Source organism: Pithys albifrons, chromosome 19, assembly GCF_047495875.1.
Source record: "Pithys albifrons albifrons isolate INPA30051 chromosome 19, PitAlb_v1, whole genome shotgun sequence".
NCBI classification, from domain to species: domain Eukaryota; kingdom Metazoa; phylum Chordata; class Aves; order Passeriformes; family Thamnophilidae; genus Pithys; species Pithys albifrons.
Window position 1 is genome coordinate 7165780 of NC_092476.1, and position 22634 is coordinate 7188413.

At 55.0% G+C, this 22634-nt stretch overlaps 1 protein-coding gene across 5 annotated transcripts; it reads right to left on the bottom strand.

The window, feature by feature from the left end:
- Positions 1-105: 105 nt before the first annotated feature.
- On the bottom strand, positions 106-21057 carry UNC13D (unc-13 homolog D). Of its 5 annotated transcripts, none has more exons than XM_071573414.1 (32): positions 20973-21057; positions 13306-13338; positions 12932-13039; positions 12488-12547; positions 12207-12273; positions 11946-12123; positions 11773-11817; positions 11326-11394; positions 11058-11127; positions 10635-10739; positions 10257-10349; positions 9893-9996; positions 9524-9641; positions 8854-8978; positions 8493-8583; positions 8153-8209; positions 7969-8066; positions 7687-7738; positions 7257-7387; positions 6753-6873; positions 6051-6194; positions 5788-5886; positions 5193-5399; positions 4956-5024; positions 4563-4642; positions 4234-4339; positions 4089-4160; positions 3893-3976; positions 3485-3605; positions 2776-2899; positions 2213-2418; positions 106-2101 (listed from the first exon to the last, which is right to left on the bottom strand). In XM_071573414.1, exons 2-32 carry the CDS (start codon positions 13336-13338, stop codon positions 1980-1982), a joined length of 3159 nt encoding a protein of 1052 aa, XP_071429515.1. In that variant the 5' UTR covers positions 20973-21057; the 3' UTR covers positions 106-1979. The 5 variants fall into 5 exon arrangements, with proteins under 5 accessions (XP_071429515.1, XP_071429516.1, XP_071429517.1 ...); XM_071573415.1 differs by lacking the exon at positions 20973-21057 and adding an exon at positions 20495-20666; XM_071573416.1 differs by lacking the exon at positions 20973-21057 and adding an exon at positions 19108-19141.
- Positions 21058-22634: the final 1577 nt, after the last annotated feature.

Genomic DNA, 22634 nt, shown 5'->3' on the forward strand with positions numbered 1-22634 from the left:
CCCATGCCTTACCTGTGAGTCCAAGAATTACCTTTCAGTTTTGGTCTAATTAATACTTCAAAGATGCATCAACCACGTCCCATCAGTCCAATCACAACAATAATCGGAATCACTGAGTTTATATTACAGCATATTAGTAACACAATAAAATCAGTACATGTAAGTGCCAGCCCCCTCCCTCCTGTGTTCCAGCAATCCCCCTGTGTCAGGCTCTTCACTAGGATGAGGAGGATGATTTCTTCCTCCTCCTCAGTCTTGCATTTACCAGGAGCTGTTTTTGTGTGCTTCAAGCCATATTTTTTAGTGCTTGGGCTATTCTAGTCCATGGAATTAGTTACACTCTAATTGATTAAGGTTTATTAGTCCTCTGTAAAAAGGATATAATTTCTTTTGGGATGAAAAAAGACCCACTCAACTGCCTGGAGCTGAGGGAAAATTAAGCTGCAACACCTTGAATAATACAGTGCAAACAACCTCAAAAGAGAGGTCAGCCTGTGCCACCTGCCCACTGGGACACACCTGGGTGGTGGCAGCCCAGGCCCAGTTAGAGCACAGTCATTTTTAAGCAAAGAACTAAAAAATAAGCTAAAACCACATTCAAATCTACAGCCTCGTATAGTTAAGCCTTGCAATAAAGCATGAGGTTGGTTGTTAACAGGTGCCAACTCCAAATGAGCTGCAGAGCTCAGGCTTGGGGGGCAGAACCCACCTGAAATGACACCTTGGGATTGTCTCGGCAGACCCAGACCCGTCTCTGGAATATTTCTGTGCCCTGAAACAAGTGATCTAAGCCAGCAAATGGCTTCCTTGGGAGCCTTAATCCCTCCTGCTGTGGGCTCTGTCACACAGATACCAAAGGAGCTTTCTTTTTCCCACCCCCGCATCCAGGGTTTGACCTGAAGTGACCCAGCTCTGCTCACCGATGGAGCAGCTGCTGCTCAGGCACCCGGAGGGTGATGCTTCCAATCCCAGGGACCCACTGCAGCTCCAGCACAGCCACCCCATTGCAGGGTGGGAATAGAAGAAACTCAGGGTGTATAATTAGTACTAATTGTAACTAAAACAAGTGCCAAACCCCTCAACAAATAGTTGCAACCACCTGCCCTGCCAGGCATGTTTGCTGTCACAATGGGTCACTCCACATGGATGCATCTGCAGAGCTTCCCAACACTTCTGTCCCTGGCACAGGTTGGGGGTGACACTGGGGACCTGCCCTCAATGTCTAGGATCTGCCTGTCCCAAGTGCCTCCTGGCTTGGCTGCCAGGACTGTGATGCTCTTTCCTGCTGCTCCCAGGCTCCCTCAGCTCCAGCAGGTTGATACAATTGGTGGTAAAATAAAAAAAAAACAAAACAGACACAAGAGCTATGCACATTTTAGAAAAGGAGCAATTCAGCAGCTCCCACCATGTCTGTCCCACCCCTCCATGCTGCTGCCACAGCTGCTCCCGGCACGGGGCCACTGCACAGACTCAGCCCACGCATCAGCTTTGTGGCTTTTCATTTAAAATAAGAGGCTTATCCACAAGAAAAAGAGGAGGGGAAATGTAAAATGGTAAAAAAACTAAAATGAAGGCAGGTTTGGACATGGTTGTGCCCAGCCTGAATCAACTTGGATGTGTTTGCATTGCCCTGATGCCTGTTGCAGACAGGAGGGTTGGGGACATGGCCAGGAGATGTGGCACAGGCAGTGACAAGCTCCTGAGGGACAGGCAGGGACAGCCACACCCTTTAACATCCCTTGTGTAGTGTTGCTAGTTCAGGCAGGTGAAGAGATCCCCCAAAATCCACCCTCAGGCTCACAGGGGCGTTGCTGCCCAAAGGTGGGGGTGAGGTGGGTGCTGGGAGGAGATGGGGAGACACAGGGATCCTCTCTGTCCCCCCAGTCCCTGCAGAATGGCTCTATCTCCAGCACCACAAATCTCCCAGGATCCACCAGCAGGATCCTCCATTTCAGGACCCTCTTCCTCCATCATCTCCCTCACTCCATCTCCTTGGACTGCGTCTGCTTGGACTGCTTGGCTCGTTGCTTGCGGAGCTTAACGAAGGCCTGAGCCTCTCTGTCCCCTTTCCGGGACTCCAGCAGCCGCAGGATCTCGTCTCCTGCCAGAGAAGATGCACACGATGGTGGGAGGTGTTCACCATGCCCGCTCCTCATGCCCCAGGGCCAGCAGTGGTTTGTCAGGGCTCAGCCCTGGCGGTGGCACCACGTACCGGTGGGGTTGGGGTGGGTGAGGGGGAGGCGGGTCTGGGGCACCCGGGCCATGTCAGCCTCGTCCTCCTCGTCGTTGAGGCCAGGCAGGTGGCACAGGGGGAAAAAGGCTTCACCCTCCAGGTCGTTGGACCCCAGCGTGTCATAGTCGAACACAGTCAGCAGCAGACAGGCCCCCTCCTGTCGGCACTTCTCTGGGGGGATCCAGCTGCAGGGGGACAGGATGCTGCTGATCATCCCATCCCATCCCATCCCATCCCATCCCATCCCATCCCATCCCATCCCATCCCCTCCATCCCAAAATTCAACCCTCTGTGTTCCATGGGAAGCCACTCTGCTCCCCAACCCCTCAAAGCACAGGGTCCCAGCCCAGCCCTGCACCCACCCACAGCATGCAGGTGTTTGGGGTGCCCCCACCCCAGCTCCCACCGTGGGACCCCATGGCTGAGCCCCCACTGGGGTGCAGGGGGTGAAATTCCAGGATAGAACCCGGTTCCTGGAGCAGCAGCCCCATGGCAGGGGCTGCAGGGGCTGGGGGTCCCAGTGGGTGTCAGACCCTACATACAAGTCGAAGGCTTCGTCGAAGAGGGGGTGCAGCTCGTTCCTCTTGCACTGGGTGGTCCGAGCCACCACCTCGGGAAACTCATGCCGGGGCTCCAGGGTGAGCTGGACAAAGGGGTCGCTGGAACCTGGTGGGGTGCAAACATCAGCCCTGCCTGCAACCCCTTTTCCCTGGCACAGTGGGATGAACCCAGCCAGGGTGGCTTGGACACACGGGGGGCTGTGGGGAGGGGGTCAGGACCCTCACCACAACCCCAGCCCATCCCAGGCTCCTGAGAGGATGAGGGAACATCCCTAACCCTGCCCTCACATCCATCGGCCACGGTTGGCTGCTGGAGGAGTGACCTCTCCTGGAGAGCTCCCCAAACGACAGCCAGCCCGGGAAAATGTCCCTTGTCACCCTGGCAGCATTTTTTTGTCTGAGACTGGGTTGCACGATGACGAAAAGCCACCTGCCCTGGCTGCTGGCTTTTGTGCTGCAAGCTGAGGGCAGAGTCCTGCCTGGTCCTGCCTGCCACATCCTGGCCCACTGTGGATTGGTGCAATAACCCTCCTTCTTCCCCAGATCTACCTCCTTGGATGCAAAAGCAAATCAAGAGAGTGCAGTTACTCCAGGTATTACCAGCATCTCTCCTATCCTACCCAGGGGCACATTGGGGACTGCAGAGAGGGGGTCCCGGGGCAGTGGGGCTCCCCAGCCCACCCACACCCACCGTTGGAGTCCAGTGGGATGAGGTTGGCAGCATTGAGCACTTCCACATGGAGTTTCTGCTCTGAAGGGCGGTACAGAGCCTTGATGGTCACGGCCCCAAACTTCTCTGAGCTCGTGTCCAGCTGAGCAGTGGGGTACAAGAATAAGGGTGCTGCCCTTCAGCACCCCCATGGAGGGGATCCATGGGGTCTGGTAGAGGCACAGCAGAAATTTTGGGGTACCCAGGAGGTGATGGAATCCTCTGGTATGCAACTGAGCCCCCTCCTGCCCACCACTGGGGCAAAACCAGCCCAAAAAGGCCCAGGGTGGTGGGGAAATCCCACATTTCCACAGGCAGACTGTGCTGGGCAGCCTCATGTGTGCAAGGGTGGGATGTGGGGAGGGGCTGGGAGCACCATCTGACCACTACCTGCTGCTGGATCCTGTTGCTGAAGTACTTTTGGATGAGTTTGCGGCTGGTGGCGGAGCAGAGGGCCAGGTGGGTCTCCAGGGACTGCAGGGAGGATGAGAGGTGATGGTCGAGCACACAGACAGGTGCAGAGCCCAGGGATGTCCCCCTGGCATTCCATCCTCCCAAAGGAAACCCTCTCCCCATCCCTCCATACCTGGAAGGCTGCAGTGTGGAGGATCTCCATCGGCAGCCCACAGCCCTCGGCGTAGAAACACAGCTCCAGGCTCTGGGGAGGAGGATGCTGTCAGCCACCAACCAACTCCCCTCCCCTACCAGGGACCCCCGTTCTCCCTCAGTACCTTCAGGGCACAGTGCAGCCTCCTGTAGTGTTGGGCCGAGGGCACCTGCGGTGCCGCCGCTGCCGAGAGCACGGACAGGGTGTGGTGCCAGAGAAGAGTGAGGAGGCTGCAGGGGTGAGGGAGAAAGGCTGTGAGCAGGGTCTGGGGGGTGGGTTGAAGGGATGGTCCTCAGCTGAGGGGCTTTGCAAAGCCTCAGAGGGAAGTGGCTCATTCTGCTGGGCTGAGCAGCCTGAAGTAGGATGTCCACGTGCCCCGCAGAGCTGGGGGGACAATCCTGCCCACGGGACAGTGACTCTGGTGGCCTCTGCCATCCCCAGTGCCCTGGTCACCTTTTGAAGTTCTCCTGGACCAGGTGCTCGTTGAGATACTGCAGCTCTGACTCCAGGAACCTCATGAGCGGGATGATGGACTGCAGGGAGAGGAGAGGAGTGTTGGGGAGGGCAGAGGGGGCGGATCCAGCAGGGCACAGCGGGCAGGGGAGGATCCCAGAGGGGCTCCTTCCCAAAGGACATGGGCAGGCTGTGCCTGGTCTGGTCCTGCTGCTGACACAGGTATCAAGTGAAGCATGTGGACACCTGGGCCCCATCACTGGTGTGTCCTGTGCCCCAGACATGGGGCAGGGAGAGGTGGGGAAGGGTGATGGGGGCTTCCAACAAGGAGGCAAGGGCTACTCAAGGCTGCCTAAAGAAGATGGTCCAGGAGGGGTTGGATCAGGTACATACATCCTCAGGCTCCTGGTTGTTACTGGAAGATGAGAGCTCCTGGATGTGTCTGCCAATGCCTTTTTCCAGCTGCCAGGGAAAAACATAGGAAGACACTTGGATTCTGCCCTCTGCACCAGCCTCCCACTCCAGGTCCACACTGTCTCCATCCCAGGAGCATTATGGGCTCCAGGACACCTGGGGTGACAAAGCTCTGGGCCAGGCAAAGGCTGAGGGGGGTCAGTGGTAGGTGATCACCTTGGTGGCCAGGGCTTGCACCACATCCCGGACCTCGTGGTCCAGGCAGGACACGGTGCTGTCCAGCTGGTTGTGCAGCGTGTGCTGGATCTGCTGCCGGCCGATGATGGCCCCTGTGCGCTGCTCCAGCTGTGCCCAGTCCAGCTGTGTCGGGAGCTTCAGGATCAGCACCCGCAGCTGCTTGATGTTGTTCACCACGATGCAGAGCTGGGGGAGGTGGGTCGGCTTCAGGGTGTCCCACAACCGCTGGTGCATTCCACATCCCCATCCCCAGTCCCATCTTCATCACTATCCCCATCCCCATCCTCCTCCCCATCCCCAGCACAATCCCCATTTCAATCCTCATCCCTAGTCCCATTTCTATCACAATCTCCATCTCCATTCCCATCCTCATCCTCACCCGTGTCCCCATCCCGCTCCCCCTGCTCACATCACTTCTCTCCTGATTTTCCAGGATTATGGCTATTGGGGGCCCACTGATCCCTATAAAACTCCAACTGGGAATGTCAGCTGGGTTCTCAGCAGCTCATCTCCCCCTTTGCCCAGAAACCACAGCCAAATCCTGCCTCTCCCAGAGCAGTGTCCCAATACCAACCCTGTTGGCTGCTTCACCCTCATTCTGCTCACTCAGGGACAAAGCCTCAGCCCTCTCCTTGATGAGACGACAATACATCAGGGAGATTTTGCACATGTCCTGCAGGACAGAGAAGAAGCCAACAGGATCAAACCAGGCAGCACTGGGACCACTGTGGGGTAAGGGGACCCCACCACATCCTTGTGGGATACTGGCCCGTCCGTGGAGACACATCTCCAAGAACAGCAGGGGAAACTCAGGGTGCTGGTGCCCAGGTTACAAACCTCCACGAGTTTCACCATGATCATGAAGGCTTCCTCGGGGTCTGGCCAGCTGAGCTGCTGCCAGGTCTTCACAATCTGAGCATAGCAGGTGGACAGGTCGACAGTGGACGTGCTGTGCTTGTTGTGCTCCCCGAAGGGCTTCAGCTGAGGGGTAGAGAAAACAAATGCACCTTGCAAAGAAAGTACAAGGAGAGCTGCGCCTTTGCTTTGGGGCTCTCTGGTCCATCATCAGCTCCACATATCCCTGTGTCATCACACAGCCACTCTGGAGTTTGGAGGACATGAAGATGAATGGAACAGCATGAGTTCCCTGCTTCCCTCCATACTCCAACCCAGTGCTGATGGACCGCACTGAAGAGAAGGGATAGGTGCCTGTGGCCCCATGGCTTCCTTCCCAACACTTTTCCTAGAGACTGGAAGCAAAGGAGATGTCCATGGCATGGGCCAAATGCAGGTTCCTCAGCTTGCTTGGGCTGCAGAAGAGCAGACAGGGAAGGGATACGGTCTGGGGCCAGGGTGGGATCAGCTGGTCCAGGAGACCACATCCCTTGTTATGCATTTGGGAGAGGAACCAGCCTGCTCTTGGGCTGCAAGGGACACCTACATGGTGGTCTCAGTGCTGCGAGTCAGGAAAAGGAGCAAGGAATGAAGGAAAGCTCGAATGTCCCCACAGAGAAGAGGGAGATCTCTTCCCCACAATACCTGGTCCATCTGGACAGCTCTCTGAGCCCTCTCCAGTGCAGTGCAATAGGCCTTGTGCAGCCACTGGGGCACAGCTTCCTTGAACCACTGGTGGAAATTGCTCAGAGCCAAAGGTCCATCCCTGTGGATGAAAGAACCGGCTTCTCCATCCGCACAGCAATGGCACGGGGCTGTCACCCCTCCTGCTCTCACATCCCCCCTTCCTGCTCTCACATCCCCCCTTCCTGCTCTCACACACGATGAGCTGCCCTGTGGTGGAGCCATCACTGAAGCGACATGATAAAGGGAAACCTTTCCCTGTCTGGAAGTTGAAGTCTCTACCCAACCCACCCAGAGACAAGCCTGAAATCCCCCTGGTGATGCCCCCATCAACACCAGACAACAACAGCCTGGTCTGCCTGGTGTGTAATTGGTGATGAAGGTGAACAGAAAGGATTTGGAATTCCTCTGAATTAACTGTTCCCTCCCTCCCTTTGGCATCTCTCCTCTCTCTGGGTTGGATACCTCCTCGGGAGGAAGTCCTTCATCCGGTAGAGCTCCTGTAGGTTCATGTAGAGCTGGAAAAGGCACTCAGCTGTGGGCTTGGACATGCTGCTGTCCACCTCATGCAGCTGCTCCTGGACATGCTCTGCAACCTGGGAGGGAGCGAGGGAAGGTGGGACAGCTCTCAGTGAGGGTTTGGCTGGGAAGGCTCCTTCTGGAGCCATGGGATGAGGGTCAGCTCAGGGAACTCCTTTTGGGTGGCATTTCAGGAGATTCATTGGGTAAAGTGACAATAGTCACTTTATGAGCAAGTACAGAGAGATGGGGACTTTCCCTGCCTTGCTCCCTTTCCAGGCTTGCAAGAAGCAGTTGCCACCTGAAGAGTGGCCAAAAACCTCTGCCTGCTTTAGACCTTAGTCCCATGAGTTCCGAGCAACCCAGGCTTGCTCACCAGGCTCTCCAGCTCCAGGTAGGCAATGGAGAAGATATTCAACTTCAAGGTGCTGCAAGAGAGGAATGGGGCATCAGGAGCCTGCCAGCCCCAGCCCAGTGAACCCAACCTAGCAAACCCTCCCAGGCCATGAGGACAAGGACAGTACAGCTCTGAAGAGCAGAGGTGGGACCACAGATGCTATCTGTGGAGCCCAAGGGCCAAGAAATGAGGCATCAAAGTGTCCTGTTGCTCTTGACCCCTGGGAAGGTAGATGGCAAAGGTTTAAGCTCTGAAACCTACCTGATGAAGAATTTATTCCAGATTTTCTGGCACTGCTGGAGATCTTCTATCACCTCCAGGAGGAGTCTGGACAAGGCTTTTCCATTCTCCTCCATGCTCTGCAATGGAAGGAATATCTTGATTTGGATACTCAGACATTTTGAGGTGACTTTACCATGTTAGAGAGGAAGAGATGGGAACTGACCTTCATTATGGGCTTGAGGTGCTCCTTCTGCATGTGAAACCACTCTGTTGTGCCTGACTGCAAGAGAGGAGTCCTGATGGGATGGCAGGGAAGCAGGAGGAACAAAGCCAGCTCTGTCACCCCCTTCACTCTCCCTGTCCCCTGGGTGGAGTCAGGACCCAGCTCCATGTGGTGGCAACCACAGGCTGGTATGATCAGTTTGAAGAGGGGTGAGTATTTCCTATGCCATGGTGGTCCATGTGGACTTGCTGGGGTGTGGGCATTGGGCAGGGGATGGAAGGGAAGGGAAACCCACAGGCTCCCACCTCACAAGGGCTGGGGTAAGTGAGACCCTTGGTACCTTCAGTGCCATGGAGACCATCTGGGGGAGGTTTGGGCTGGGTGTGCACAACTCATGGAAAGCTTTTGTTTTGCACATCTGCACCAGAACCCTGCAAAGCAAGAACCTCAAGTGAAACCCAACACCAGCTACCAAAAACAACCACCTCTCACCGCAGAGACCCTACCCAAACAGATCTTCCCCTCCCAACAACATCCCCCATGGGGAGCCCAGGATGAAGGCAGGACTGGAAAAGTGTCACAGCAGCCTAGAAGGGGTCAGAAAGGGCTCACACAAGTTTTTGCCCAAGCTTATGGGCTTGTCCACCAGGATGGCAAAGTCCTATGATCCCACACACAGCTGGCACTGATGTCCGACTCACCGGAGCAGAGACTGGAGCCTCTCCTTGGACCTCGGGACAGAGAGAGGGAAAATGATGCGGTACCTCCGGATGAGGGAGACCCCGTAGGTCAGCAAGGACTGGAAGGACTCAGCCAGCTCTGCTTTCTGGGGAGAAAAAAGAAAACACACACAGTCCACTTCAGTGACTGGCAGATTCCAGCAGGACCACGGCACCACTGTGGAGGGATCTGGTGGCTCCCATTCCTTCCCAGCTTGGTCCAGGGATGGGAAAACCCCTTGATGACTTGATTGGCTTCTCCTGGAGAGGCTGAACTGAGCTTTGTGCTTAAAGCTCATTGCTATGCATGGACAATTCAGGGTCTCAGCAGGGCAAAGGGATGCTCTGGGAAAACAGGCAGGGAAAAGTAGGAACCGGGTCATATTTAAGTTTTGCAGGGGGTTGTGACTGGGGGCAGGGATGGAGGAAGGGAATGTCGGTGCAAAGGGGAACGGCTTCTCCATGGAGAGAGGGAACAACAGGGAAATGTCCTCCAGCTGTCTCAGTAACCCTGTACCCCTACAAACTCCTGCCCTTCCTGGACCACTGGCAGTGAGACAGCCCCAGGATCTGGGAGAAGAGGCTTAGGGTTGGATGCATGAGGCATCTTTCCCTGATCTCTGCCCCCCACACGGTGCCAGAGCCCCCTCACCTGCTCTGGCCTCAGGCGTTCCTGCACCCACTGGTACTCGATGCTGGTGATCTGGTGCAGGAGGCAGTTGCTGTTGAACTCGAGGCTCTGGTAGAGTTTGCTGTATGCCAGCCACTGCCTGGGGAGGAGGGAGGGCTGGGCTGAGCCCTCAGAGGCTGGAGGGCACCCAAGGGACAGCGTGGAGCTCCCCACCCACACCCACAGCCGGGATCACAGGGGTATAGCCCAGGTATCCTGGAGACAGGGGTAATACCCACCACACTGAGCTCATGGGAGAGACCCACTGTAGTCAGACAGTTCTAGGGAGGGTATTGGGGCCCTTAACCCCCCAAAAGCTGCACTGGGGCTCCCTGAGCATGGGGTACTCACGCCATGACCTGGTGGAAGTCAGAGAGATCCTTCTGTGTGGCATGCAGGTACAGCACGGTGCTGGCATGTCTGCTCAGCTCCCCATCCCAGGAGATGCTCCCAGCCTGTGAGGACGGAAAAGGGGGTGATGTGTCCTGAAAAAGACAGGATGAGCAAGGAGGGGGACAGGCACCATGTGGGGTGTGTTTGCAGGACCATGGGAGGAGTGAGTCCCCTATAAGGACGCCAGGCACATACCAGGATTATCCTGACCCTCATTCCCATCACACTGAACAATGTGTCAGGGCTGATGGACTCCAAAGGAAGCCCTCACCCAGCCCAGTTGCCAGAGGGCTGCTTCTGGTACTGGTACCAGCTGTGGTACCTGGTGCTGAAGGATCTCATAGGACACCAGCTGCTGCAGGAGGTGGCGATGGACGGTGTAGCTTGGCTGGGTCCGGCTGCAGGTGGTGGTCCTCTGAAGAGACAAGGCATAGGTAAGCATCACCTGCCCCACGCAGTTAGAGTGGGGACACAGGACCCAAAAAGCATGGGGATGGAGAGCCAAGGGGTGCAGGTGCACCAGGGGCAAGGTCTCTGTTCTGGCACAGAGCTCAGGAAGGTGCAGCACATGCAAACCCTGGTGCTGGCACCTCTGGTCCTGGGGCAGTGATCTGTGGCACCAAGATAAGCCCCATGGGACAGGCAGCTGTCCCATCCTTCAAAGGTAGTGCAAAGGACCCCCTTTCTCATCCTCTCCCACCTTCTTGTGAGTCAGTAGGAACTGCAGGTGACAGTGTCCCCGGTTGGGATACGTCTCTGTCCGTGGCTCCAGCTGGTACCACTGGTCAGTCCGGCAGTGCAGGTCCTGCAGGCACAGAGACAAAGATGAGTTTCAAACAGCCTTCCTGGAGAAAGGATCCCCTTTGGGGACCAGGGAATCCTGATCCCACTGCATTCATGGTGCAGGAAGATGCTGCATTGGATTAAAAATACAGGATGTACAATGACTGTGTATGTTAAAGTGACTGCGGCACCTGCAACAGCACTGAGGACCTGCTGTCAGTTTGTGTCTCTGTGCTGGGATCCTGGGTGTGCTCATGTTGCCATGGGGCTGGGGTCCTGCCCGGACCCTGTGAGGTTTAACTGACACTTGGAGGAGAGGATGATGCACCCCAGTGCTCACCTTCAGGCGAAGGACCACGTTCCCCAGGAAATCATCCTGCCCTTTGTCTTTGCGAGCATCTTTAAAGATCCTGGAAGGCACAGACAGAGGAAGGGGTGAGAAGGTGTTGTACAGCTGTGACCCAGCCATGGTTGGGGGGGATGAAGGGTGACACAGACCTGCCACCCTCCCTCTGTCCTTACAAAGGTGATTTTTAAAATCCAGCAGACAAATAAGCACTTTCCAAGCCCTCTTCCCTAAGTAGCCTTAGGGCCTCACCAGCACCAACCGTTTGAGGCCATGGAGGTCTGTCAGCTCCCCCAGCTTGTGCCGCATCGACTCCACCACGTCCGAGTCCCTGCAAGGGCAAAAAGGGGCATTCAGGGAGAAGTGATGGTAGAGCAGGGAAGATACAGGAGTGGGGAACTGCCAGGACAGAGGCCACCCTCAAAACCAGCCAGATTCTGCAAGCATGTGGCTTTTTTCCATGAATGGAACCACAGCTCAGGATCAGCCCTATCTGGGCAGAGCCAGCCTGGGCTCTCTCTGCTCACACAGGTCACATCCTGCACTGAGCAATTCTCCAGCAAAAGGTGATGGGGAAAGGGAACCCCAGCTGGTTTCTGGGTTTTTTTAAAGGTTGCAGGTTGAAGGACCACCAGAGGGATCCTCCCAGGAGGCAAGATCCACTTAGGGCAGGGCCTTGGGGTCACTGGCTGGGGATACTGCCACTCACCACATGTCCAGGTGGAAGCTGGCTGTCTCCACATCTTCAAACTCCCTGCAAGGCACCAATGGAATGCTGTTACTTGAGTAACAGGCAAATGGTGAAGCCCCTCATCCATGCCCAAGAGCCCTGGCCATCCCCTCCATCCCCCCAAAGAGCAGAGGCAAGGATTGGCGGATTACAGGATAAATGTCTCATCCCACACCGGGCTGAGGGTCTGGCTTTTGACTTGTGTGCGATGGATCTTGTCTTCAGGGATGAGGTCTTTGACCACAGCCTTCATCCTCTTCCTGTGGTCGGGGTGGGCTGATTCCTGGCTCTTGGCCTCGATGCCCAGCAGGCAGTACGGGTCGCTGAACCCTGCGAGGGCAGAGCCATGCAAGTCCCAGCTGGGAGCAGCAGCTGCCCCTTTTCCTGTGGGACACCCACCCAAGCCCACTTACCACTGACATCTTTACCCAAAATCCCCTTGGCTTCCTTCACAGTTGCTTTCAGGCAGTAAATTGGACTCTGGAAGAATGAAAAAATAACTATTAATGTGTGGGGTCACCAACCCTGTGAGGAAGGATCAATCCCGAGAGCAAGGATGGGGCTCAAGCAGAACCACACCCTCAGCTTCCACACAGGGCACCCCAAATCCCAGACACAGGGGCCAGGAGGCACTGCAGCCCCTCAGCACCACCCCAGTACAGGGTCCCAGCTGCATGCTGGGGAAAGGCCATACCTCCAGTTCCATGACCTGCTGCATGATGACCCTGTGCTCCTCTGTGTCCATGCCGAAAGCCTGTGTGGATATCAGGGCTGGTAAAGGATGCTGCCCTATTAACAAGGCTGGAGAGCAGCCAGGGGCTTCCCTTTGCTCCCTGGGAGCCAGATGCAGCTTGAGGGGAGAGGAGAGGAGCAAAGAGCCCAGCAGGAGGTCTGGTGACCAGCTGAAAGTTCTTGAGGAAAAGCCTTCTTCCTCCCATCCCCAGCCTAAGATAAACATTTCTCCCTAGGGCTCGTATTTCCCAGCTGCAGGCTCCCAATCCTCCAGCTGGATGCTGCTGCTACATCTTTTAAGATGCTTGTTAAAAACTCCCTTGGAGTGACTCCCACCATTCCCTTTAGCTGGGAGGATGGACATGCCAGGGGACAGGTTTTGGGGATCCTGTCAGGAGGGACCCACCTTTTGCACGTAGGAGTAGAGCTCCTGGGAGTCTGCAACCTGGTGGGGCTCAGGCTTGCCCAGGCGGTGCTGGATGGTGTAGAGAACCTCCTCATAGAGCAGGGCCAGCTGTGGGGGACAGTGCTGACACCTCATGTGGAGCCAGGACAGTGGGGATTTGTTCCTTCCTCCCCCAGGATCAGTGGGGTGTCCCCCTTGCATCTCCCAAAGCTCCCTACTGGTCCCTGCAACACCCCTGCATCCAGACCTGCCTGCCCACCACTGGTTGTCCCTGGGGAGCATCTCCAGGAGCTGAGCTATGTCCCCAAGCCTCAGCAGGACTGCCACCCCCTTCAGTGCCACCAAGGGGGACCATCACAGGGCCACGTTCATACCTCTGCCTTGGAGAACCGGTGGGACAGATCCATCTAGAGAGAGAAGAGAAGCAGAGAGGTTTCCCATAAGGTCTTGTGGTAGAGGGTGGTTTGAGGAGGAAATTGTGGCTGGACAGGGCAGGGCAGTCAGGATGGGGTGGCATCACCCACAGTCCATGAGGGTGGGATGCCCCAAAGGGTTTTATGACACCCCACAGACACCCCTTGGCCAGGGAGCCACTTCCTCCATCACCCACCAGCAGGGCAGCATGGGGGCTTCACCCCCAATCCCTGGTCATTGAGGAGGGGGCAGCAAGGATGGCAACAGCAATTTGGCGTGCCCCACAGGAGGCTGGAAAGGCCAACCACCCACCTCTCACCCCACAGAGCTGCTCACTCCAGCAGGGTCAGGCTGGAGAGCAAAGCAGCAGAGGGAGAGTGCAGGTGGCCAAAGCACAGTGAGGAGCTGGGCAAGGAGATTCCAAAAACCACTGAGATTTGGTGCACTGCTCCAAATCCCTGAAAGCTGCAAGGGTGCACTGCTTATTGCAGAGCCACAGGTCTATTCCACACCTGAAGGATGAGCAGCAATAGCACTGACTTTCCAAACTGGAATTAAAGTGTCATGTGACAAGGCACTGCCTGAGTCCCGTGGCATTCACCACAGGGCTGGCCAGGGGGTCCTGCTGCCCACGAAGCCCTTGCCATCCCTCACCTAAAATGTCACTTCCCACTCATCCAGGCTCTGCGTGGGTCCAGTAGGGAGACCAAATCACCTCTGCCAACAATATCTTTTTCTGTAGAAAAGCCAGCTCTCAGTCCATCCTCACTCCCTGTTCCCTCCCTGAGGCTGAGCCCATCCGCCATCTGCTTCTCTAACCACAGTCTGGATTCAGCCACCACCAGGGCCCAGAAACTCGTTTCTGATGCAGAGCTTGGTCAGCTGATGGTGACTTTGCCACTGCCACGAGCTGAGTGATGCCACCAAAGGAAGGGGACCAGTGCCCCTGTGTCATCCATTATGGATTCCAGCACTGGACCTCTGCAAGTACAAGGGTGTGATGCCAAAAATATAATGGAAATTTTTGAAATGCATTTGGGCCTTTCTGGGCTGGATGAATGGATGGATGAGCTCTACCTGTGGGTCAGCCAAGGCCCCAACATGACCTTAGGATACCCCGATAACAAAAACCCAACCATGAGCTTGAAATATTAACATTTGCTTATGGCAAATCTAGGGCTGGCATAATCCCCCAGCCATCTGGACTAAATTCAACTCGAGTTTAACCCTTGAGCTGCTTCTTTCCCACCTGCTTCCACAACCCTCCTGGTGGGTGTCAGGGGTGGCAGTGGCTCAGCAGCCCCTCTGGAAGGGAGACCTGTTGCAGGCAGGAAGGGTCCATGCCTGCTCTTGCCTGCCCTGCCCAGAGACCACCCTCCTTCCATTGCTGCTGGCACTGTCCTTTCTGCACCAAGGTATGGGGGACATGGTCCCACCCCAAATCCTTCAGCATCCCCAGGGGCAGCTCTGCCCCATAGCAAGGTCACCAGTGCAGAGAGGAGAGAAAAAGAACTTTATATCTCTGCTGCTGTTACTTATCAGCAAGGCACAAGTGTCTGTTCCTTGCCCAGCAGTGGAGTAGCATGAGAGGGCATGGAGAGGAATTGCTGCTGATGTGGGGGTCAGGTTTCAGCTGCTCCCCTCTGCCATCAGGCCCAGCAGTCACGGGATCTGCTCCGTGTTCATCCATATGTGCATGGGACTGGTTAAGCTAAAGCTGAGCTGAGCCACCAGGATGTGTTTACTGATGCTAATCCACATGCCAAGTGCCCAGTTCAAATCCAGGAGTGTTGCTTAAATCCAGGTCTGGATGCAGCCACCAGCATCACCCCAGCCCAGGAGCTGCAGTGGTGTCAGAGATGCAGGAGGCCAACCTGGCTATGGAGACAGGGGTGTTTGGGAGGGTGAACAAGTCCCTGAGAGAGGATGGATGATCCCAGAAACCCAGCACAGGAGACTGTGGCCTCATGCTCCCAGCAGTACTGGGCAGAGTTGTGGGTCCCATCTCAGGGGGACAGACACAGGGACACCGTCTGTCCATCTGCTGCAGAGGAAGTTGGTTGGGTTGGCCTAAAGCAGGACTTTGGGGAAGCTGCTGGCAGGAGGGAGCCCAGAGAGGCTGGGAGACACCTGGAAGCTGTAGCTGAGCTAAGAGAGGACCCTCAGGGCTGACCCAGAGCTGCAGGCAGCCCCACACACACCCTTCGTGCACATTTACACGGGTCTGGATCCCTGGTCCTTTGCCTTCCCTTGCAGAGCATCACATCGGGATGCAGCCTCAGCCCCTTTACCTCTCATTCCCTTTCACAGCCTCAGCACCCAGCTCTGCACCCCAATGCTCTTCCTGGAGCCCCTGCACCCCAAACACGCTCCCCAGGGCCAAAGCCACCTACCTCGGGGGTCTCCTCTGTGGGGAGGGTCCCCGCGGGGGTCTCACCAGCAGGATCCATGTCCCTGGGAGGTTGAGCAGGGCAGGGAGCGGCTGCAGCTCTGCCTGACGCTGCTGCCTCTCCCCTCCCTGCTCGCACAGAGGAAACCACAGACCTCCTTATCTCGCCGTGGCCATTTTAGCAAACGGAAACGTACCCAGGGCTCCTCTGAGAGCAGCGTGGGACGCCCTGGCCCTGCTTCCCAGCACCCCCTTGGCCGTGGGGACCTCGTGGTACAGACAAAAGAAAGGTGTCACATCCCCTGCTGTTATCTATGGGCAAGGGACTGGGAGCAGGTGCACAGAAACAGTCCTGAGAAGGCAAAGCCCAGCAGGCTCCCAGGTGATGGGAGACCATTGGTGGAGCACAGGGGATCTGGGCTCTGATGTGTGCTTGGGATCTGTAATGCCCTGGGAGCTCAGGCAGGGACCCTGCAGAAAGCAGAGGGTGTGCTCAGCCCAGGAGGATGGATAGGATTCCAAACTCCACGCAAAAGCTGCAAGGTGGGGAATTCTTGAGACATCCCAGGCGTGTTGGACAAGGTTGGGCTGAGAACTGATGCCTGTGCCAGGGACATCACCAGGAAAGGCCGGGTGGGCTCCTTCCCCAGTGGAGTGTCCAGACAGAACTGGGTACTGAGAAAAAAAGGTGCCGGAAAAGGAGTTAAAAACTTGTGCTTTACTGTCAGCTTTCATTCTTGCAAACACTTTATCTGATTGCACCAGTGCCCTCCCCTCGCAGATCCCTATCGGGTCGCTGCGCTGGTGGCAGATGGGGGAAGGTGAAGGAGAGCATCAGGAGATGATGGCCAAGGCAAGGGCTGTTTTGCTCCTGGCTGGGGGTCACATCTCGCAGGCAGAGGGAAGAGCAGCCTCACCGGGGCTCGCAGGGACTGTTGAACAAGCAATTGCTGCTCAGCGGCGGCCCCGGGAAGGACAGGGACAGCAGGCTGTGCTCGGTGTCACTGCCAGGGTTTGGTGTCTCTGCCGGGGTTTGGTGTCACTGCTGAGGAGCCACAGGCTGTGCAGCAGGGCTGTGGTGCTGCACACTCCATTAAGGGAGTTTTGTCCTCCCAGCCGACCTGTTTCTGGCCCCCGGACTCTCCTGGAAGCATAAACAAAATGCTTCTGCTGCAACACAGAGAAAGGGCAGAGGCTCTGTCGGGTTTGGGGTGCTCTGCAGCCCTTCAGGGATTTCTGCTGAGTCCAAACAGGAAACCACGACCATGGAAATTGCACTGCACCGTTTGTCCCCCCAGCTACCAGTGAAGGCATCACAATCCAGCAGCACAGAGCCCTCAGCACGCTGGCTCCAAGCAGGGCTGCAGGAGGAGGCTGCCAGCAGCATCCCTGTGAGAGGATGGGGACAGGCAGCCTGGCCCGTTCAGCCTTGCAATCATCTAGTCCTTTAATTAAGGCAGGTTGCACTGTTTTAGCTGCTTTAGGAGAGACAACTTCTCTTTGGCCTGGAACCCTGTAAGAGCAGGCAAAAGGGGTCCCTGAAGCTGTGGGATGAGGAGATGGAAAAAGGGCTGCAGACACTGGCAATGGTTGATGAAGGGGTCAGATTTTCTTTATCCAGGTCAGCCAGCACAGGACTGGGGCCAAGAGGGGCTGCACAGCACACACAGTGAGTTGCCAGGGGCAGAGGGATGCCAAAGTATTCTATGGAATAAAAATCCAGAGGTACAGCGAGACACTGAAAAGCTGAAATCCATCCCTGAGATTGTTCAGCCTCATCTCCTGAGGTCTGAAAAAACTGCTTGTTACACTTCTGCTCTCCTCCATGTCAGGAGGGCTCTGGTAACTGTGTCCAGACACTGGTGCAGGATTCCAGTGCTGAGGAACTGGACTTCAGCACCCCTTCTTCTGCACTCCCCAGTTTGGCACTGGAGCTCCCTTTTCACCCCACACCCAGTGAGGATGCCCCTCTCCTTTGCTGGCAGAGATGCTTGCCCAGCCCTGGCAGCCTCAGCCTTAACTTTACCCAGCCCAGCACTGGCCTCACCTTGGGCAAGCAGCTTAAAAGCATCTCCCCCCTTGCTGATGGAGAAGCCACTTCCTACTCCCATGACACACACAAATGCAGTTTAATGATCTGGTACGTCAGTGCTCCACTGCAAAATGGTGTGAGTGGGAAGTAGAGACATGAAGTGCATGATGGCCTTTGGAAACCATTGCTGTCGTCTTTGCTCTTAGCTCTGATTGCAAAAGCAAAATCTGGCCCAGCAAAAAACAACCGCAGAGATAAAGGCAGGACGTGGGTGCAGCATCCCCAGGCTGCTCACACCTTTACTGCTTCTTGCCAGCAGAAAATAGCAGAGGTCAAAGATATGCCTCTTGCCTCAGCCAGCTCAGAGAACAACTTAAGGAGTTTAGTCAGTCCTCAAATCCAAATCCTTTCTCCTTGTAATGCTGAAGGAATAAAATCCACTGCACTCATAAATATTGGCAAGCATCAGGCAGTGGTTCTCCAGCCAGGAGCTGGTGGCTGCACTGGGGTTTTGCAGGTTTTAGAGAGGAAAGGTTTAGCTTTGCTGTGAAAGTGTTAAAATGCAGTTTCCCAGCCAGTTGCCCAGCTGGTCACTGCACTGGGTTGCACTGGAAACACTTGGGCACAGCCAGGTCTCCCACCAGAGGCCAGCATGGCCCTTAGGAAGGTCTCTGCAGGACTCACATGGATTTGAGCCTCTGTGTGTGCCAAGGAATATTAGGCTTTGTTTGCTGATCAGGTCTCAAGAGCAGCAAATGTTTTGTTTTTTTCCCCCTGGGTTTTACCAGCAGCCACCTGCCCCACAAAATACGGGTGACAAAAATCACTGGGCTCCCGAATCTCATCGTATTTGCACCAGCAATTAATCCTTATCCAGGAAAAAATAAGAAAATCCCTAAAAGCAGCTCTAGAATGAGCACACATTTCTGGTTAGGAGAGACTATCCCAATAAACTCAGTGCTCTAAATTGGCAGACAACTAGCAAGGCATCCCAAAAACCCAAGTCAGGACTCTCCAAAGGGATTGGGTCAGTATTCTCCAAAACAGCCCTCCCTCCCCACACCATCAGTCTGCCTCCCAAAATTACCACCATACACATGCACTATATGGACAGAAGCCTTACACCACTTTTAAAAATAACTCATCCTAAAGGAAAACCCTTTATACCTGTCCCTGGTATAAATAAAATCCACAGTTCACTCGTGAACAGGGTTACAGGTGCTGCTGAGAAAACAGACCTCCAAAGAACAAGCATTATAACCATCTTTAAAGGAAATAATCTCTCTCCCCTTTAAAGAAAACCTGGTAGGAAAAACCCTATGCCAGCAGTTTATCTCCTACCTCTTGGCTTGATAATCCCGGAGCCACAGCCTGGCCTCACCCTTATCTCTCGGATGGAAGTGGACAAATAGTCAAAAAATTGATTTCAACATGTCCCTCCCTCACTTCTCCTTTTAAACACGGGGTCTGATGACTCTGCAAACCCGGCTGTGCTGCTGGCAGGAGGGCAGTGCAGGCACAAGGCAGAGGATGGGAAGGAATATGGGGCATCCCCCTGGGAAGCACTGGGTGCTCTGTGCCAGGGATTCCACACCCAGGAGGGATGTCAGTCATTCCCCCTCCTCGTTTACTGTGGGGCCTTCAAGATACTTCTGCCCTAACCCTACATCTCTCCTGGCACATCTCCTGAGAGCTTTGAGGACTCCTCACAAAAATGATGGATGGCAGCTGGGAAGGAGTGAGGGAACACACAGCACCTCCCACCTCATTTGGGTTGTCCTAGGATGATCCCAAAGCAAACTCCATCCTTCTGGGAAGACTTAAGGGGACTTCCAGCCACCCACACAGGACAGGGCAGTTGTGAAAGCTCTGTTCCCCTTGGAGCCCCGTGAAGGAGCACGGGTTTGGCACAAGACCTGCCAGCCCCATCGTGGGGACATGCAAGGATGACTCCAAGGAGGTCACAAACTTCATGTGTAGTCCTGGATGCCACTCTACCTCACAGCACCTTGTGATCACTCTAAAATGTTCTCACCATCACTGTCATGTACTATGTGTGTGTACAAGTATTTCTCCCATTTCCCTCTCCCAGTGAGATGAATTCAGTGTTGGACACTGGATTTTCCCTCCTCTCACTGCAGGGCTGGGGCAGTGGCTGCTCTCACTGCAGTGGGAGGGAATGGGGGACACACATTTCAAGGCCACTTTATGTGCTGGTTTGGGGACTGAATTGAGAGCAGCGGGACCTACAGCATGTGCCTGAGCCAAGGAGAGACCAGGGCAGATGCTTGTGAAGGTGAAAGAATTTCAGCTGACGCCTGGGTACCCTCCATGTCCCATGGTGCCCATTAACCAGCTTATCCTGGAGCACAGATGCCAAATTATCACCAACTTCAGCACCAGAGTGCTCCCCCCATGGCTTTTCCCCCAGCAGTTCCCCCCACGCACACATACAAACCCCCTGAGGAGTCACATGCTTGGATGATGGGAGGAGGCTGCAGGGCTGAGCCCCTCCCACCACCCCCAGATTCCAGACAGACACGCCAAAGCATGGAATATTATTGCAGACAGTCCCTGTGGTGGGGAGAATGACTGTCCCAGCCAGAGCCCAGCCCTCAGCGAGCAAAGTACATGGAGAAGGAAAAGACATGAATTGAGCAAGGGAAAGGAAAGGTTTACTAAGACAGGATTTGCTGAACTGAGCTCACGAATGGAGCCAAGTTCATACCTTTTGCTCCAGTATCCAGAGACTGTAGGAAGCGCATAGGAAATGGCAGGTGGGTTAGGAGGGCACAGCAGAGGTGGATCCCGGTCCGTTTGCACCCTGAGGTGGGAAATCCAGCAGCCCCCACCAGCAGGGAAAGCCTCTGCTCCTCCTCTGAGTGACCTGGATCCCTTCACATCCCACTGGGGCCTCTCTCAGTGGCTCAGAACCAGCAAGGAGGTGCTGAAATACCGGTTTGCAGTTCAGTCTTATGGTGGCAGCTCTTGGAGCTGACTCAGGAGAGCAGGTGAGTGAGTAACACCCACTACGGCTGCAGAAAGAGCCCTTGACTAAAATAAAGATCCCCACCCTGCTTGTCCCAGCGTTTTGTACCAACCCACAAACCCCCACGTTTGTCACTTGGGCTTATCTGTGCAGCTTTAACCTGAAACCACCTCCTGGTCACAGCCTGCCCTTGGCTAAACCCACCTCCAGCACACACCTGGACGTTCTTCACAGCTGGAGGAGCTGGGATCCGACTGCAGGGGCCAGCACGAGGCTGCTGCGGGAACAGCTGGATCCAAACTTCACCCCACGCCTCCTGCCACCTCCAGGGGCGCTTCTCAAGGAAGACAAAGCCCATAAATTACGCTGTCCATCACGTGGCAGAGACGCAATTTGTCCGTCTACACAGAGGACAGGGAGGTGCTGACCAGACCCAGGCCCTGTGACTCCTCAGGGCATCCCCCCAGACAGAAAAATAGTAGTGCAAAATAATAATTTTATGCAATAGGTTGCATGAAGCCAGAGCAACTGAGCTCAAATCTGGGCAGAATGGTGTGCAGAATGAGGAGGGCTCTGTCTCTTCCTTGGTCTGGAGGAAATCCTGGGCAAGCACACACAGGATGGGGCAATCCTTGCAGGGTAAGGATCTTTAATCCCTAAGGATGGGGTAGCCCTTCCAGGGTAAAGACCTTCCCCAGCCCCCAGGGACAGCACAAGATTTCAGGGCCGACAGTAGGAAATCTGTAAGTAGCACCTGCGGTTTCTGCAGCAACAATTCTTTTGTGTAAGATCTCAAAGCACTTTGGAAATACCCAGTTACACCACACTCCCTGGAGGGAAACAGCCACACTTCCAGTGCAGGAATCAGGGACAAGGGACAGGGAGAGTCTTCTCAAGGGAAGAGCCTAAGTCACATCAAGGAGACAGAACTGTACATGGTGGTGGAAAGTCTCTCTCTGCCAAAGGATTAACTGGATCCAGCACTAACTGTTCCCTCCGGCCCCTCTTTTCTTTCAGTAGTATAATACCATCCAAATACTGGAATTTAATGGTACCAATCTGGCTTTCACATGACACCCTTCTGCTGATTAGCTGGTTAATCATTCAAGCAGGGTCCAGACCTGGAGACGTGTTAATGCACAACATTTCCTCCTGCCCTACTCCCACCCCACTTCCAGAGAAGCAGCAGACTTTCAACTGCACTTTCCTGCTTGAATATTTAAAACCTTCTGTGTGGGCAGCAGAACCAGCTGATCCTTCCATGCTCCCTCAACCCTTTCCCAAGCAGAGAACAGCTCCCAGTTCCCATCAGGGAAATGTCAGCAAGTGCTGCCAAACTGGGGGTTTCAGGCAGGGATTCTCACCAATATCTCTGCAATTGTGCTGCTCCACTCAGCCCAACACCTGCAGGAGCCCTGCTGGCTGTGTGGCTTGCCCAGCCTTTTGGCCCCACAGCTTCAGCATTCCCAAAATGTGCTTCCTTTCCCGTCAGCACACTCCAAATACTCGGGAAGACCACACTGTCTCTTTCCTTTGGTTTGCTCCTCCCCACAGACCATGCCCAGCTCCTGCCTGAGGGAACAGGAACATTCAACCCCAAACCACTGTGAAAAGCCCAGAATTCAAAAGACAGATTTAGCTCACTGACAGCCGTGCTGAGGAAAGGAATATTTCATTTATTCCAGCCTGACTCATCCTCTAAATATATTTCCCTTTTTCCAGACAGCAAACCTCATGGTGTCTCTGCAGGTCTTGCCACTTGTCCACACTAAGGGAAAAGACTCAGCCAAGTTCCCATGGGAACACGTATCTAAATGTTTCTCTCTCAAGCACATTTAGTTGAGGAAAGATTTAAAAAAAACCTTGTGGATTTGTTCTG